General features: G+C 46.2%; 1 protein-coding gene across 3 annotated transcripts in view; it reads right to left on the reverse strand.

Moving 5' to 3' along the window:
* The window catches only part of MYO1D (myosin ID), a 344,440-nt gene extending 329,697 nt beyond the window's left edge, over window positions 1–14,743 (reverse strand). For all 3 annotated transcript variants that reach the window (XM_029211074.1, XM_029211073.1, XM_029211075.1), the window contains exon 1: window positions 14,383–14,743. In XM_029211074.1, the coding sequence (XP_029066907.1) occupies window positions 14,383–14,477 (95 nt within the window). In that variant the 5' untranslated portion in view covers window positions 14,478–14,743. The remainder of the gene's footprint in view (window positions 1–14,382) is intronic.
* Window positions 14,744–14,995: the final 252 nt, after the last annotated feature.

Genomic DNA, 14,995 nt, shown 5'->3' on the forward strand with positions numbered 1-14,995 from the left:
TACATCTGTGACACTATTTCTGTTTTGTAGATAAGTTCATTTGTACCATATTTTTTTAGACTCCACATATAAGCGATATCATATGGTATTTGTCTTTCTCTCTCTGACTTACTTTACTCAGTATGACAATCTCTAGGTCCATCCATATCACTGCAAATGGCATTACTTCGTTCTTTTTTATGGCTAATATTCCATTGTATATATGTACCACATCTCCTTTTCCATTCATCTTATCAATGGACATTTAGGTGGCTTCCACGGCTCCTTCGGTCATTTAAAAATGACATAGTTTCATAATGACATAGTTTCATGTGCCCTCATCACACTGAGCATTCTTTTCTGAATTAACATCATTCTGTCTACACAGCTTACAAAAGTGTACAGAGTAGGCACTCTTGGTTGCCTATTCAATGTCCTATTCTCTCCCCTAAAATCCATTCCTCCGTAAAAGAGCTGATTTTGTTCCAGTATCTACTCCCTTCCACATAACTGTGTGCATTCTAAATCAATCATGATAACCGCATTCCTCAGAACCAGTGATGGGTTTAGTAATTTGCATGTGAGCAAATGTGGACCAATGAAACACAAGGAAGTCTTCTAGGGACTTCCTAAATAAGAAGCAAAGACAAGCAGATGGGTCCCTCTTCTTCCTTTGGAGGGTACCGTGTCTGGATGAGATGCACAGAACTGCTGGAACTATCGTCAGCCAGTGTGACGGTGAAACCAGCCCTAGAAGGACAAAACTGAGATAATCACAGACTAGTGGAGCCAGAGCCCTTAAGGACTCTGGCCAGAGCCTCTCTTATCACTGACTTCTGGTTGTGTGAGATAATGTGCTTCCTTTTTGTGTAAGCCAGTTTGGTCAGGTTTTCTTTTCACTGCAGCCAACGGCATTTTAACTGATAAAGCAGTGAGAACTACACACCCCTCCAGGGCAGGTGGGATGAGCCAGGGTAGAACTTCCAAGTCCCCTTTTTTCTTGATAGAGCCCAGGTGGATGTTGACACATAACACAGGCTCCTAAAACCCTCATCTTTGGCTCCTAAAATGTTATTTTGTATTTGTACTGTTGCCCTTCAGTAAGAGAACTAGAGGTTTACTTCATATTTACATTGTTAGCTTCTTCGTTGTTTCAACCTGCTCAGATCTTTTTAAGTAAGTTTGTTTTAAGGTGGGGGGGCGGGAGGGGGGGATGAAAAAGGAAGTTAAAGAATTGCTACTTGATTGCAAAGCAATTCAGAGTAACAAAGACAGAAGCAAAAGAACAAATACAGAGCTAGGACACCAGAGATTTTTGCTCCAGTTATAACTGTGCCACTAGACTACTGAAGAATCCTGGGGGGAAAAAATCACATAATTTCTGTGTTCCTAACTTCATGTATCTGTACATCAGGGAGATAACCTCCAGGTTCCCTTCCGGCATTAAAGTTCTACAACTCAGAGATTTCATCAGGGAACTCATGGCTCAGAATCCTTCTTCTATTGCTTGAAGCATAAAATCAGAAAAAGCAGCTCCCCAAAATCAGCTGTAGCCTATTAGTCATTAATTGAGATTGACTTCAAATCAACAGAACACTGTTTTGGGGCTGCCTCTTCCAAGAAACAGCTCTGTTATACGACAGATCAAGACGGAACTGTATGTGTGTTTACTATCGCTGAACGACAAGTGTAGAAAGCAACTGCCAACTCCTCACTCCACTCACCAAGTTGACGAAAACAAACATTCAGAACAGCCACCAGACCTGGGGAGTTTGGGCAGCTGAACCCAGACACTTACTTAAAAGCACGCTATCAACCTGAAGCGACTGCAAGATGTGGAAAGCCCTTCAATGCTTCCCAGCGCACTTGAAGTCTGAGCCCTTCGTTCCCAAGGCCCTTTGCAAAGTGTGGTCCTGACTAATGCTCCATCAGTAGCTCCCTCCCTCCCTCTCTAGTGACTCATTCTGCCTGGCCTCAACCACCCTTCCCTATCTGATTTCCCTTCCCCACACCTGCCTCCACGCCCCCCCTCCACGCAGATTCCTCGACCTTCTGATCTCGCTTAAAGTCAACTTCCTCATAAAACGCCTTCTCTGTGGCATGAACACACACCACTGCCACTTCCCCTGGGAGGGAACCCCGCTCATTCCTTCCTAGCACTTATTACTACCTGTAATTATTCTTTTGCTGTTTACCAGTTTTGTATGTCTCCCCATACATGTCTCCCTCAGCTCTACGGGAGAAGAAACCATGTCTGTCTGGGTTGCCCCTGCAGACCCAGAAAAGAATGAGGACGTTGTGGCTGCCATCGTACTTTCAACGACAACTTAAGGACACGAAAAGAATGCTGAGGACGCTACATCATTATATCAGAAAACTGTTTACAAAAGTGTATCTTGTTTAAGCAGGAAGATTCCAAATTTTTAAATATATACATTTATATATGTACAAAATATTATAAGGAAACGTATCAAGGTATTAATAAGGACGGTATGATTACACTTGTTTTTTTTTTTGGTATGGGAAATCTGGTGACAGAAAAGTAATATACGGTATGCTAAAAGCAGACAACCATAACCACAGGGCGAAGGAAAAGGTGTTGTACAGATGAAGAGAAAAATGTGACTCTCGGGACTTCCCTGTCGGTCCCGGGGTTAAGACTCTGTGTTTCCACTGCAGGGTGCACAAGTTTGATCCCTGGTCGGGGAACTAAGATCCCACATGCGATGCAGCGCAGCCAAAAAAAAAAAGGGTGACTATCAAATAATTAAATTGATTTAGTAATCACAACAGAACTAAGAACACTGATTATCTGGATAAGTCATGATGCATTTCTTACTATACCGGTCAGTTCACATCCCATATAGCTTCAACAGAACACAGCTGTGGATGACAAACCAGTAGCCTAGGATTGTGGTCCCTAACCCGGCTGCACAGGAGAATCACTGGGCATTCGTGAGGCTTAATAAATCAGAGTCTCTGGGAAGTAGAGCCCCGGGAATCTGGATATTTTAAGAGCTGGGTGATTCTGATACAAAGCCAAATTGGAGAACCACCAGCCGAGGATAAATGAAGTTAAAGAACAGGTTTCTTTTCAGTTACGGTTTCAGATAAACCAGGAACCCAGGAGGCAGAGATGCAAATGGTAACAGATTCTGCCAACAGCTGCCGCCTCCCACGAATCAACAAGCAGTCATAAAGCGCATGCAGTGTGGAAAAACCCATGCAGCATGCGCTGGTTTGTTCAACCACACAAATAATTCAAATACCAAGGGCAGGACTAAGTTTTGGACTAGCACTTTGCCTACGACTCGGAACTCAGCCTTGGCTTCACACACCAAAGCAATCAAAAGATACTTCTGAGCAGAGACGTCTCAAAATTCAAGCCCCAGAATTGAAACACCCAGGGCAACCCCTCAGTCTTCATTAGAACTCATTAACTCCTCTCTATTCCCTTCCATGAGATAGTCCCAGAGCAGACCACATTTGTAGATTAAGAGGGGGCAGAGAATCCATAGGGAGGCACACTAAGAGAAACTATAGAAATTTAACCATATACTCTCAAATGTTACATTGTTCACATCAATTTGGTGTGGAACAAAACATCACACCAATCTCAATAAACCCCGGAGGTGTGAAAACAATTGTTCATAACTATGACTATCATGATCTAGGTCCTTTAGGAAAAAAGTTAAATTACATTCCTTACATTCTGTTTAAGGAAGCAAGAGTGAGACAGCATTAGCATTTGAGTGTCCTTGATATGTTTACAACTATGAACAACCCATCTATGATCTCATTTTATGAAATAACCTCGTAACGTAGGGATCAGTCCCATTTTAAAACCAGGCAGTAGAGGCTCAGAGAACTGAAGTACATTGTTTATGTCATAGAGTACATATAGTAGAGCCATGCTTAAGTTCGGATAACTGAAATATTTCCTTTACTCATTATATCATACCGCACTGCCACTTTTTAAATCATTTTGGTTAGAAATATTTCTAATTTTGTGTGTGTGTGTGTGTGTGTGTGTGTGTGGTTGCAAGACTAAAAGCCATCTGGAAAACAAGCACCTAGAGCAGTGGTTTTCACTGGTTTTTCAATGTGATAGCATTTCTTCTCAAACAAAAAATTCCTTGGTCATAGATATAGAGAACAAACCAGTGGTTAGGGAAAAGGGGAAGGGCATGACAGTGGTAGGGATTAAGAGATACTAACCACTCTGTATAAAGTAAATAAGCAACAAGGATATATTGTACAGCACAGGGAAATATAGCCGTTATTTTGTAATAACTTTAAGTGGAGTATAATCTATAAAAATATTGAATCACTATGTGGTATACCTGAAACTAGTATAATATTGTAAATCAACTATACTTCATTGAAAAAATAAATTAAAAATAAAAATAAATTAGCTCATCAAGAAAAAAATTCCTTGGAACCCCAATATGTAGATGCAGAGCTGCTCTGTTGAAAGGAGAGGGGCTGAAGCCCTACTCTACTACTACCTGGCATCCAAGACGGCTTCTCATGGCCCAGGACACCACAGAATGCAGACTGAAAGAGCACCAATCATGTGATCTGAGTCACTGGACTTGCTGTATGAAAGAGTGTCCCTTTAGAGACATTCAACAAATGATACCAAGTTATATAAAGGCCTCCCGATGCTGGTAAAAATGTAATCTACTTGCTAAGGTAAGCAACAACACGAGATTACAGAACCACTCAAGTAGGTTTCCCCCTTGTTGTATGGATGACAAGCTCCACCTGTCTGAGTTCTACAAGTCTTTGAAAAAAGATGTCTATCATTTCACAAGGATCCCAAATATATTTTAGTGCTTTTTTCCTCCCCCAAGAGTAATGGTAGCTTTATTTTCCTATCTCCCCAAAGACTAGAGTTACAACAGAAAAATCAGATTATTTAAATATGCAAAATACAATACATAAAACCCGGAAAATACATAGTTCAGGCAGGAATCAAAGATGTGGAAATATTATGCATTCATTTACTCATTCACTGATAGAAGGGAAAACATTTTGTTCTTAATGCCTGGAAAGAAGCCTTCAGAGATAAAGAAGATAAAGTTGCCCTCGGGACTTAGAGACTACAGGTAGGACACACATATGAGTTGACAGCACGGGCTGAATGCAAAAAAACAAAAAACAAAAAAACTCCTCATAGTGGTACTTCCTGACGTCTGAACTACTCTAGAGATGTTCTTTTGAGGATTATTTTAAAAAGGTTTTCTTCTTAATTACAAGTAACATAGGCTAGGATGGCAGAATCAGGCTAAATAACTCAACCTCATGATCAAAGGCTATTCTTATAATAAACTTTAAATGACTGAGATGTCCATGAAAGCCCAAACTGAAACATAACTGACTTTAGGGTGATCCAAAGTAAGTGTAAGGTTTTTTTTTTTTTTTAATGGAGTTTGACTTTTTAATCTTAATTGACTATGAAATTTTTCTCGACTTTATACCGAACACTGAGCAGTGGTCTGAGACAAAGCCCTTCGGGATCGCCCTGACCCGGCTACGGATGATCCTCTATTGTACAAGTTACTCAAAGCAGACTTTGTGATCAGAGGGGAAAAAATTGTTTGAATTGCTCTTGGTGTTTGCTTCACTGTTTTAGATGAAGCCATTTTTTGACTAATTCATTGGCTTCTAGCGCTTATGGGACCCTGGTGTATGTAAGCGGTAATTTTTTCCCCCAAGTCTTAGTAATATGACTGTGGGTCATAAATGGAGAGGAGGAATGAAAGCAAAGTTGGGTTTGTCTCTTGATGCATTTCCCCATCTATTCCAGAAGTTTTTGTTCTGTTTTGTTTTAACAGAACCTTGAATTGGCCTGTGTACTTTTTGGAAAAAAGCTATGCTCAGCACTAAACAATCTTTTTATTAAAGCAAAATAGCTTTCCTAGAATTAATGCTTTAATCTCACTAAAGCGAAATCCATTTCCATACTGTGTGCACAAAGGGGCAGAAACGTGGGGAGAATGGAGACTGTCTCACTGAGACATAAAGTAACTACTCCCCCATGAGCAGCTGTGTCTGGAATGCAAACTGGGGTATCCTCAGGGGTGAGGCTGAGACAAGGAGGAGACGGGAAGGTGGACAAAGTATCAAAAAGGAACCAGCTGAGGCTCTCAAATCCCTTCTCCATCAATTAAAGTCACTTATCAGAAACCCTTACTTTAAAATGGCCTACTTTCCAACAGTGGACCATTCTATTTCACCAAGAAATGTTGAAAGCCATGATTAGAGTCACAGGCTGGCTCACATATGTCTCTAACCCACAATGGAATGACCATAGTATTCACCACGCAGTCTGGGTGCTGAGTCTTAAAAGTTCTGTGATTAGGCATAAAATAAAGGAAGAAAAAAAAATTTTTTTTTCCATTTCCTCTTCTAGGCCCAAAGATAAGCCACAGACTAATTTTTTAATTGAGCCAAGTTTTTCTCTGGCACCCTCCCTCTCTGTCCTCAGAGCCTGCCTCCCCAAGAATAAACTGGGCTCATACTATCTTTGGCCCATCCTTCCCGCCAGAGTTCAGTTCTCCATCCCAGGTCTGCAGTGACAGGCTGCAAAATTATTACTCAGAAATGAAATTCTCAGTCCCTCCTTCTAACTGGCCTCATCAAAGCATGAGACAGAAAGGACCCAGCAAATTTACCCTCATGTACCTGGGCTGCATTAGAAGTATTTGACTTTGGAAGAGGATTCTTATCAGCCTGACTCAGTCTCTAGTTGGGAGAATCTGGGGGCAGCGTAAGACAGGAATGAACAAAGTGCCGACAATGCGGGGGGTGGGGGTAGTGGCGGATATTTTCGAGCAGTGGAAGCTGGCGGGCAGCATGGCCGGCCCACTGGCGCTGAAAGTGGATGGCGAGAAAGCAAAGGGCTAGGACATCAGGGCCCAGGGGAAAGGGGTGTCTCCCGATGAGAAGCTCTCTCTCCTTCCAACAAGGGTCTGCTCACATTCTGCCTCTTCCACAGAGCACTGTCTACCTACTCCCAATCCCATTTTCTCTTTTTCTGAATTCCCTGAGAACTCTAGTACATAACATATACAACTCTTAATTACCTTGTCATCAGTTCTGTTTTTAAAAAATCTGCTTCACTGGTTCCTTCTCTCTAGGAAGCCCTAAAAATAACTGATTGTCTGCAATATTCATTTTGGTTCAATCATATTCTACTTGAGCTTGATCTATTTATTAAGGTATCTTTTACTCCCAATTGAGCTATCCCGCAAAGAATGACTTTTTATAAAGTAACCCCCACCAAGGTGCCCAGCACAGTGATGAGCACACAGCAAGAATTCAAGTAGTTGCTAGCTTTAAAGCCGGGAGATTATATTAAAAAGACATAAGGTCTATAGTTAAATAAGGAAATAAGTTAGAGGGTTTTTTTTTTAAAGACTATATTTAAAGTTAATCACCCATCTACAGTGCCTGGAGATCTCAGGCACCAATGCCACCAACCTTCATGAAAGCAGAGGACACCCTGGAGGGAACAGGGTTATGAGCGTGACAGTCACGGAGACAGGTGGGACCAACAAGGGCACTTGATCCACAGGGCTGCACTGAGAGGGGATGGAGAGGAGAGACAGAGGACCGTCTGTCTGCTGAGCATCTACTATACTATGCTATGGGTACCACGCTAGGTGTTTTACAGGTAGTAGAATTTAATCTTTGCAGTAACACTTCATCTTTACAGATGAAGAAACCAAGACTCAGGGAGGCTAAGCAACTTGTCTAAGCCCACGTGGGTGGCAGTAGTGGACAGAGACAGGATTAAGGTCCAGATCTATTTATCTCCAGTGTTTTTGCTCTCTCCACTAGGTCACCCCAACCCCTTCTAGAACACTTTTCATTCTTGCCCCCCAAATAAAGCCAAAACGAATGATTCTGTCTTTGTGAGGAAGGAAGAGGTGAGATTAGCAAGCCCTTCAGGGTCAGGGCAGGGAGGTGAGGCCATTTGGGAAGGATTCAGAAACAGAGTTAACATTAGTTGGGAGGGAATTATGTACCAAGCACCGACCAGGCACTTTTTACACTTCATGTGGTTTCATCCCAATGGCCCTAAGAGGCAATCATGTTACATACATAAGGAAAATGAGGCTTAGGTAAGTTAGCTTACCCTAAGGTATAATGCTAAAAAGAGTGAAAGTGAAGCTGGGATTTGAACTTGGCCAGTCAGGACTCGAAGCCTGTGCTCTTTTCACTGCTTTCCGATGCAAGCGTGTGCTCCCCTTTCTTCTTCCCATAAATGACAAAAACTAAAGTTTGGGAAACACCGCCTACTGAGAGATCTGCCCAGTTATTACATAGCAGATAAACTGAAGGGAGCCTCCATCCCAGAGGAAATAAAACTGTTATCTCAACCAAGGAACTGAATAGACAAAAAGAGAGAGGCTTGCAATGTATATTTAAAAGTGCTGTTACCCTCTGAACCCATTCCTGAGTCTAGCTGACGTTTTGATAGGCCATGTCAGTGAGGCTCATCACCAGTGGGGCTGGAGCCACTGTTCGCAGCAGGTCCCACTACACAGGCTTGGCAGTGCCACGTGACCCAATCCAGTCCCAACAGCAACACAGCAAGGGATACCAGAGAGTTATCATAAAATGAGGCCGGTCCTTGAGATCCAGTCCTTTTTGCTGAGGTGGCTCAGACTTAGGTGAAAATGTCAGCAAACGGCTCTCCACATTAGGATAATTCACGACACTGACAGCTTGCGCGAGTCGTTAAACAAACACACTTCTATTTATACCAGATTCACCACTTTCGTCTCCAAGTTGAGCAAAAAGTCAAAGCTGCTCTCTTTAAGGAAGAAGAAGAACCCTTCAGAACCTGTGATGAAACACACCAGTAGCAGCTTCTGAGCGCTTGATTCCACCCACATCTGGCTCTGTTTGGGAGCTAAATTCAGCAGAAGTCTCCAGGGTCAACAAATGACCCCGAATAAAAATAGTCTTGGAAATCTGTCACGGAGTAGGAAAGGAAACAAGACGGCTGGGCGATTCACTCCAAATGGCAGCTCCGAAACCCCAACTCTCATTTTTTTGTCCCAATATGAAGCCAATGTGCAAAACAGGCCCAGAGCAAACTGTCCTTTTCCGAAGGCCTCTAAAAGTGGTTGCCAAAGAATTTCACATGCAAGCCAAAAAGATTTAGTGTGCCATTCACCTCTCCTATGAATCTAACTACAGCTCCTTTGAAGGAGAGCTCTGAACCGATCACGGATTGACACGTGCTTGAGGACCACCAGGGTACCTAAGGTTTTGCCCCAGGAAGCAAGAGGGACCCTCTGTCCTATCGAATTTTCCAGATGATCAAAGAGCTGCAGAAAGAGTACAGAGGTTGTGTGGCGAGTGAGAGAGCGAGAGCGAGCGAGCGCCTGTTCACTGCTTTTCTACGAATTCTGCAGCTCATTGCTCCTGCCCGCCCCCCACACACACTGAAGTTGTATAAAATTAAGTACAATATTTTGAGGTGATTGTATGCTTTTTTTAAGTTAAGAATTCCATGGGCTGAAGAACAATCAGCCAACGTTTGACGGCTTAGTTCACTCATTTTAATTTTTTATTCTAATTTTTTTAGTTTTTGGCCACGCCGCGTGCCTTGTGGGATCTTAGTTCCCTGACCAGGGATCGAACCCAGGCCCGCGGCAGTGAAATCGCGGAGTCCTAACCACTGGACCACCAGGGGAGTCCCAGTTCATTCATTTTAAAATGTATTGAACACACAGCTGCCCAATTCTGGAGCATGATAGAAAATGCAGAAGGGCTAGCGGTGGGTTTGCTTCACAGCCACTCACTTGTGCTTGCCCTTCCAAAGCCGTGTATCTAATCTGACATTCATAATTTATACTCTTTTTCTCAGAGGTGGTTCCCCCCTCCCCAACTGTAATGAATTTCAAAGGACCACACAACCTGGATCCACCTCTGGATAGGCTCTCTGGCTTTGGGGAATCTCACAATTTGGTGGGAATGCAGACACGCAGAGAAAACAACACAGCATGATAAATCCTAACAGTTATGATCAAGTGCCCATATATCTTGGGAGCACAGGTGAGGGTATGGTTAACCCTTGCCTTGGAGGTTTGGGAAAGACTTTTCAGAACTGGTCTCGCAGGACAAGGAAGAGTCTGACAGGCAGGGATGAGGGTAGAGAGTAGGGGGAGGACATTCCAGGGCATTCTAGGGAGTGAGAACAGCCGAGGCCAGTGGTTCTCAACTGGGGACAATTTTGCCCCCTCCCCCAGGGGACATCTGGCAACATCTGGAAATATTTTTGGTTGTCATATGGGAGGGGAGTGGTGCTCCTGGCATCTGGTGGGTAGAGGCCAGGGATGCTGCTAAACATCTGACAACACACAGGGCAGCCCCCCCCCCCCGCCCCCCAGCAAAGCATGACCCAGCCCCACTTTCAACAGCACCAAGATTGAGGAAAGCCTGGTCTAAGCAAAGGTACAAAAGGAACATTGTGTTAGGTTAAAGGTGAGAAGTTGCCTGGAGCTTCGGTAAACACAGTGCTTCAAATCACTGCTTTTATGGAAGAGAAAAGCCGGTAACAAAAGAGGACAAATTAAATTTCCAAAGAACCAAGACACCAGGCTGAGCAGATGCCTTATTCTCAAAACAGGAACCACCACCAACAAAATTAGAAACTGGAAGCCTGAAGTGGGTTTCCTCGACCTGTGACATGAAAAGCACATGTCTCAGGCCACTGTCCTCAGGAAGAGCAGCCCGCATTCCGCCTTCCTCGAGGATGGCTAAGTGGCGAGTAAGGACACAGTGAGGACCAGATGTTCCGCGTGGCTGCACCAGGCGGGTCTCTCACTGCGAGACAGGGCGCAGCAGAGCTGATATGAATTTTGTTAGAACTCAAGTCCAGGAATGGCCCAAGGCACGAGAAAAGGAACCAAAGGCTCTAAAAGGGAAGCGGCTAGGAAGAAAGCAGACCGTGGTGGGGATGCCGAGGTCGGGCCTTCAAGTGGCCGTGCGGGGGTTTGGCGGGAACCAGGCCTGACCACGAAGGCTGGAGGTGCTCGTGCAGGCATCTGACTCCTGGATCGGACGCTTGGAAGTGGAGTGCGGAGCTTACCACCATCACCACAACCACCGACACCTGTGCCTCCACCAAAAGGAAAAGCAAATAAATAGAACAAATCTCCCTTAGCCAGAGACTTCTAGGAGGGAGAGAAGGCGGCCCTCAAGATACCAGCAGTTTCTGGTATAAGCGTAAAATACAAACTGAAACTCCTTCTCAGATATGCTAACTCACACTAATGCACATCATTGAGTCTTGCCTCATCCAGACCCTCAGGCACAGACACATGCCTACATCAATTTTTAAAAATAATAACAGAAAGGGGAAAGCGACATTGATTGTAGCAGATGTCTAAAAATAAAGCTTTTACCCAAGAGAGGAAAAGAAAGCCAGACTAGTAGCAAAATAAGAAGATAATTCTAAATGGAAAATGACACAGAAGCTTAAAAAAAAAAAAAGTAACCGAAACATTCCTTTTTTTCTCTCTCTATAAAAAATGTCACAGTGGGTGCTACTGTAGGGAAAATTAAAATTCGGTTTGGATGACACAGACCCATGAAACTGTAGCTATAAGTGCCTAAATGCATGTCACAGACCATAAATGAAGGAAAGGGGCCTTGCAGAAGAGCCAGATAGACAGCAGGGGACAGGACATTCCAGATGGGAGTGAGAGGAGAAGCCGCAGCTTGGGGAAGGCAGGAATGATGGAGCACGTGCGCACATACCCACTGTGAGATGAAATACACTCAAATTTCGCCTCTATACAACCATAAATATACACCCCGTATGGACCAACCGCCCATATTCCGGGGGATGAAAACATTACATGACATAATAGCACCTGGATCTACAGTGGGTTTGTGGTCACCTTCTGCAGAGGGACACAGATATCCAAGGGTCCACACGAGCCTTACAGTAAGGCTCATACAGCTAAAACACTGGAACAGTCTGGAGGAACAACAGGCTGATAGGAAATTCCTGCTTTCCACCTGGGTCACCAGGATTTACAGCTGGGGAGGAGGCAAGGGCACTGCTACCCTTTACGGCTCCTGGGAACCAACCCCTCCCAACTTATAAATAAACCATGAACAATCACTGAACCCGTGCGCTGAGACTTGCAGCCAGTTCGCAGAGTGGTCGGGTACACACACAGGTGAGACCCATACAAAATCCGAATCTTGATGGACCTGGTGACTGGGAATAAAGGTAGACCTAGAAACCTGGGCATTAGCCAAGCGTCATACTGATGAGAGCCGGCGATTCCTTCCACAACTCCCCAACACCCACTCCTTCCCCTCCGGACAACTTATTCACGAACACCCAGAGTCAGCTTTTAAGCTCCACTCCTCTGCTTGGCCACTTTATCCACCTGGAACGTTCTCCACCTACACAGATCCTACCCATCCTCTGCAACTCCTCTCAACCCCTCCTCTCCTCTCTCCTCTAGATGGTGTTTCTGAGCCACCCTAAGACATCTCTCCCTCTGCTAAACTTCCAGAACAATTAGGTTGTACAATTACTCGGCAAAGAATCATCTAAGCTCTACAAAGCTTAACTTTTCTGTTGTTTTCCTGACCTATTATTTAAGTGGATAAAAATTTTCACCTTGCTCCCTGTCTTCATAAACATGCCATGTCTTTGAGAGGTAAGGACACATCTGATGGTTCTTTGGACCCTCCCACCTTACCTCCTAAAGTACCCTGCATAATGCAGAATTGCAAAATTCTCTCCTGTGCAAAGTTCTCTTCTGAGCTAAGTTAGGCTCACATTAATAATCTTTCTTAAGAGTCAAGCCTCACAAGACTTTGCAACCAATGATATGTGAAAGCAAAAAAAGAATGTAAGGGCAGAAAAATCTTGGAGATCATTATTTTACAAATTAGGAAACTCAGACACACGGACTGGCTCAAAGTCGTTTGTGGTAGGTGGGTGTAGAACTCCGGTCTGTGCCTCTGCTCCTCACTCTGGGACATAATGAAGCCTGGCTAAGAGCAGATGCAGCCTATGGGGACTGCAATTTTGAAGATTAAAAAAGTTTTTAAAATTCTTAAAGTTAACAGGGGAGGGCTTCCCTGGTGGCGCAGTGGTTGAGAGTCCAGCTGCCGATGCAGGCGACACAGGTTCGTGCCCCGGTCCGGGAAGATCCCACATGCCCTGGAGCCGCTGGGCCCGTGCGCCATGGCCGCTGAGCCTGTGCGTCCGGAGCCTGTGCTCCTCAACGAGAGAGGCCGCAACAGTGAGAGGCCCGCGTAAAAAAAAAAAAAGTTAACAGGGGAATTCATACTGAGAAGTGGGATTAGTTAAGCACCCAAACCGAGATTAAGATTTTCACTTTTAAATTTATGGAGCGATATTTAAAACCTACAAGAAATGGAGTCAGAACTTCCAGGAAACACCTCCCCCCCAACTCAGTTATTTTGAAACTCCATTTACTGTAATGTAAAAAAAGTCAAACTACTTTAAAGCTCTGCTTACATATTACTCTATCAGGAGTGAAATAATCCCATGTAGAAGCCTTTCTAAAACAAACTCGTCCTGGAAGCCCATCCCGGGGCGTTGAGTTGTGACTACATTCTCAAGGATGTCAGTAACACAAGGGTTCCATCCACAACTCCTTGAAAAAACTGAAACCATGAGTGCCTTGTCAAATTCAGACAGTTTATCTTGGCACTGGCGAGCAGAGCAGTCTCTTCGATGTCTGGAAACGCGTCTAATTACGTTCAGAGAGTAACTAAAAAATAGCCAGTGTCCCGGAACAGACAGCTCAGGGATCACTCCATAGCGTCCTGAATGACGCGATGGAACCACGCCAGGAAAAACTAAAAAAAGAAGACGAAAGCGAAAAAAGAAAAGAACCAAGTGTGAAACCGCGATGAGACCCTAGCCTCTCTCCAAAACAACCCTCCAGTCTTCCCTGAGCCTTGCGGCCGCCACGACTCTCCCGAAAGTTTTTATTTCCCTCTACTCTTGTTTCCATTAGGTCACCCGGCCCGCCCACAGTACTTACCTGGGGCAGCGCACTAGCTGCCTGGCCCCAAGCGCTGCCTCCCCCCGACACCCCCCTCCCCCGTCCGGACAGCACCCAAGGACACCCCCTCTCTAGAAGGCGCAGTCCTGGAGCTCGGCACGCCCCTTCCACTCCAATGCGGCCGCACCCCAGGGCGTCCCCTCTCGGGAAAGCTCAACCATCGAGCTCAGAGGACCCCGGACACCCCCAATCCGGCCACACTCCATCCCTCGCGCTCGGTGCACCCCCTACACCCCCAATCCGGCCGCACCGCAAGGGCGCCCCCTCTCGGGAAAGCGCAGGCTCGCGGCATTGCGCACGGCCGCTCCGCCCTCACCTGAGCCGAAGGTTGGCCATGAACTCGGGCATGGAGACGGTGTCCATCAGCACGAAGTCCGCCTTCCCGAACTCCAGGCTCTCCTGCTCCGCCATGGCGCCGGCGCACGGGCTCAGGTGGGCGCGGACGGGTTCAGGTGGGCGCGCTCGGGCGGCGGGGGCGCGCGGCGAGCTCGGGCGGGGTCGGGGCGGGGCGCGGGGAAGGGGGCGCCGCGGCGGCTCGGCCGGACGGAGGCCGCCCCGCTGCTCCTCGGCGCGCTCTCGTCCGGCGCTGCTCACCCGGCAGTTTCCGCTTTTCCCGCGGCGGCTGCCCGGCGCTGTGGGGGAAGAGACAACGAGACGGAGACGGCGGCGGTTGGTCCCGCCTCTGGCCTTGTCTGGCCCCGGCCCCGCGGCTGCCCGCCCCACCCGCCCCGGCCCGGCCTGGCCTCTCCGCCCCGCCCCGCCCCGCCCCCCCGGCCGAGGAGCCGCCCCCGCGGCGAAGGCCACCACCTCCTCACCTGGGCGGCGCGCACGCGCGGGGCGGCCGGCGGGGGCGCGCTCTGGGCCGGGCGGAGGCGGAGGGGTGGCAGCGCCCTCTGGGGACAGGCGCTGGGAGCTCAGGGGGGCGGTGC

The sequence above is a fragment of the Monodon monoceros genome, unplaced genomic scaffold (assembly GCF_005190385.1).
Source record: "Monodon monoceros isolate NGI ecotype Baffin Bay Population unplaced genomic scaffold, NGI_Narwhal_1 Super_Scaffold_9, whole genome shotgun sequence".
In the NCBI taxonomy this organism is placed as follows: Eukaryota; Metazoa; Chordata; class Mammalia; order Artiodactyla; family Monodontidae; genus Monodon; species Monodon monoceros.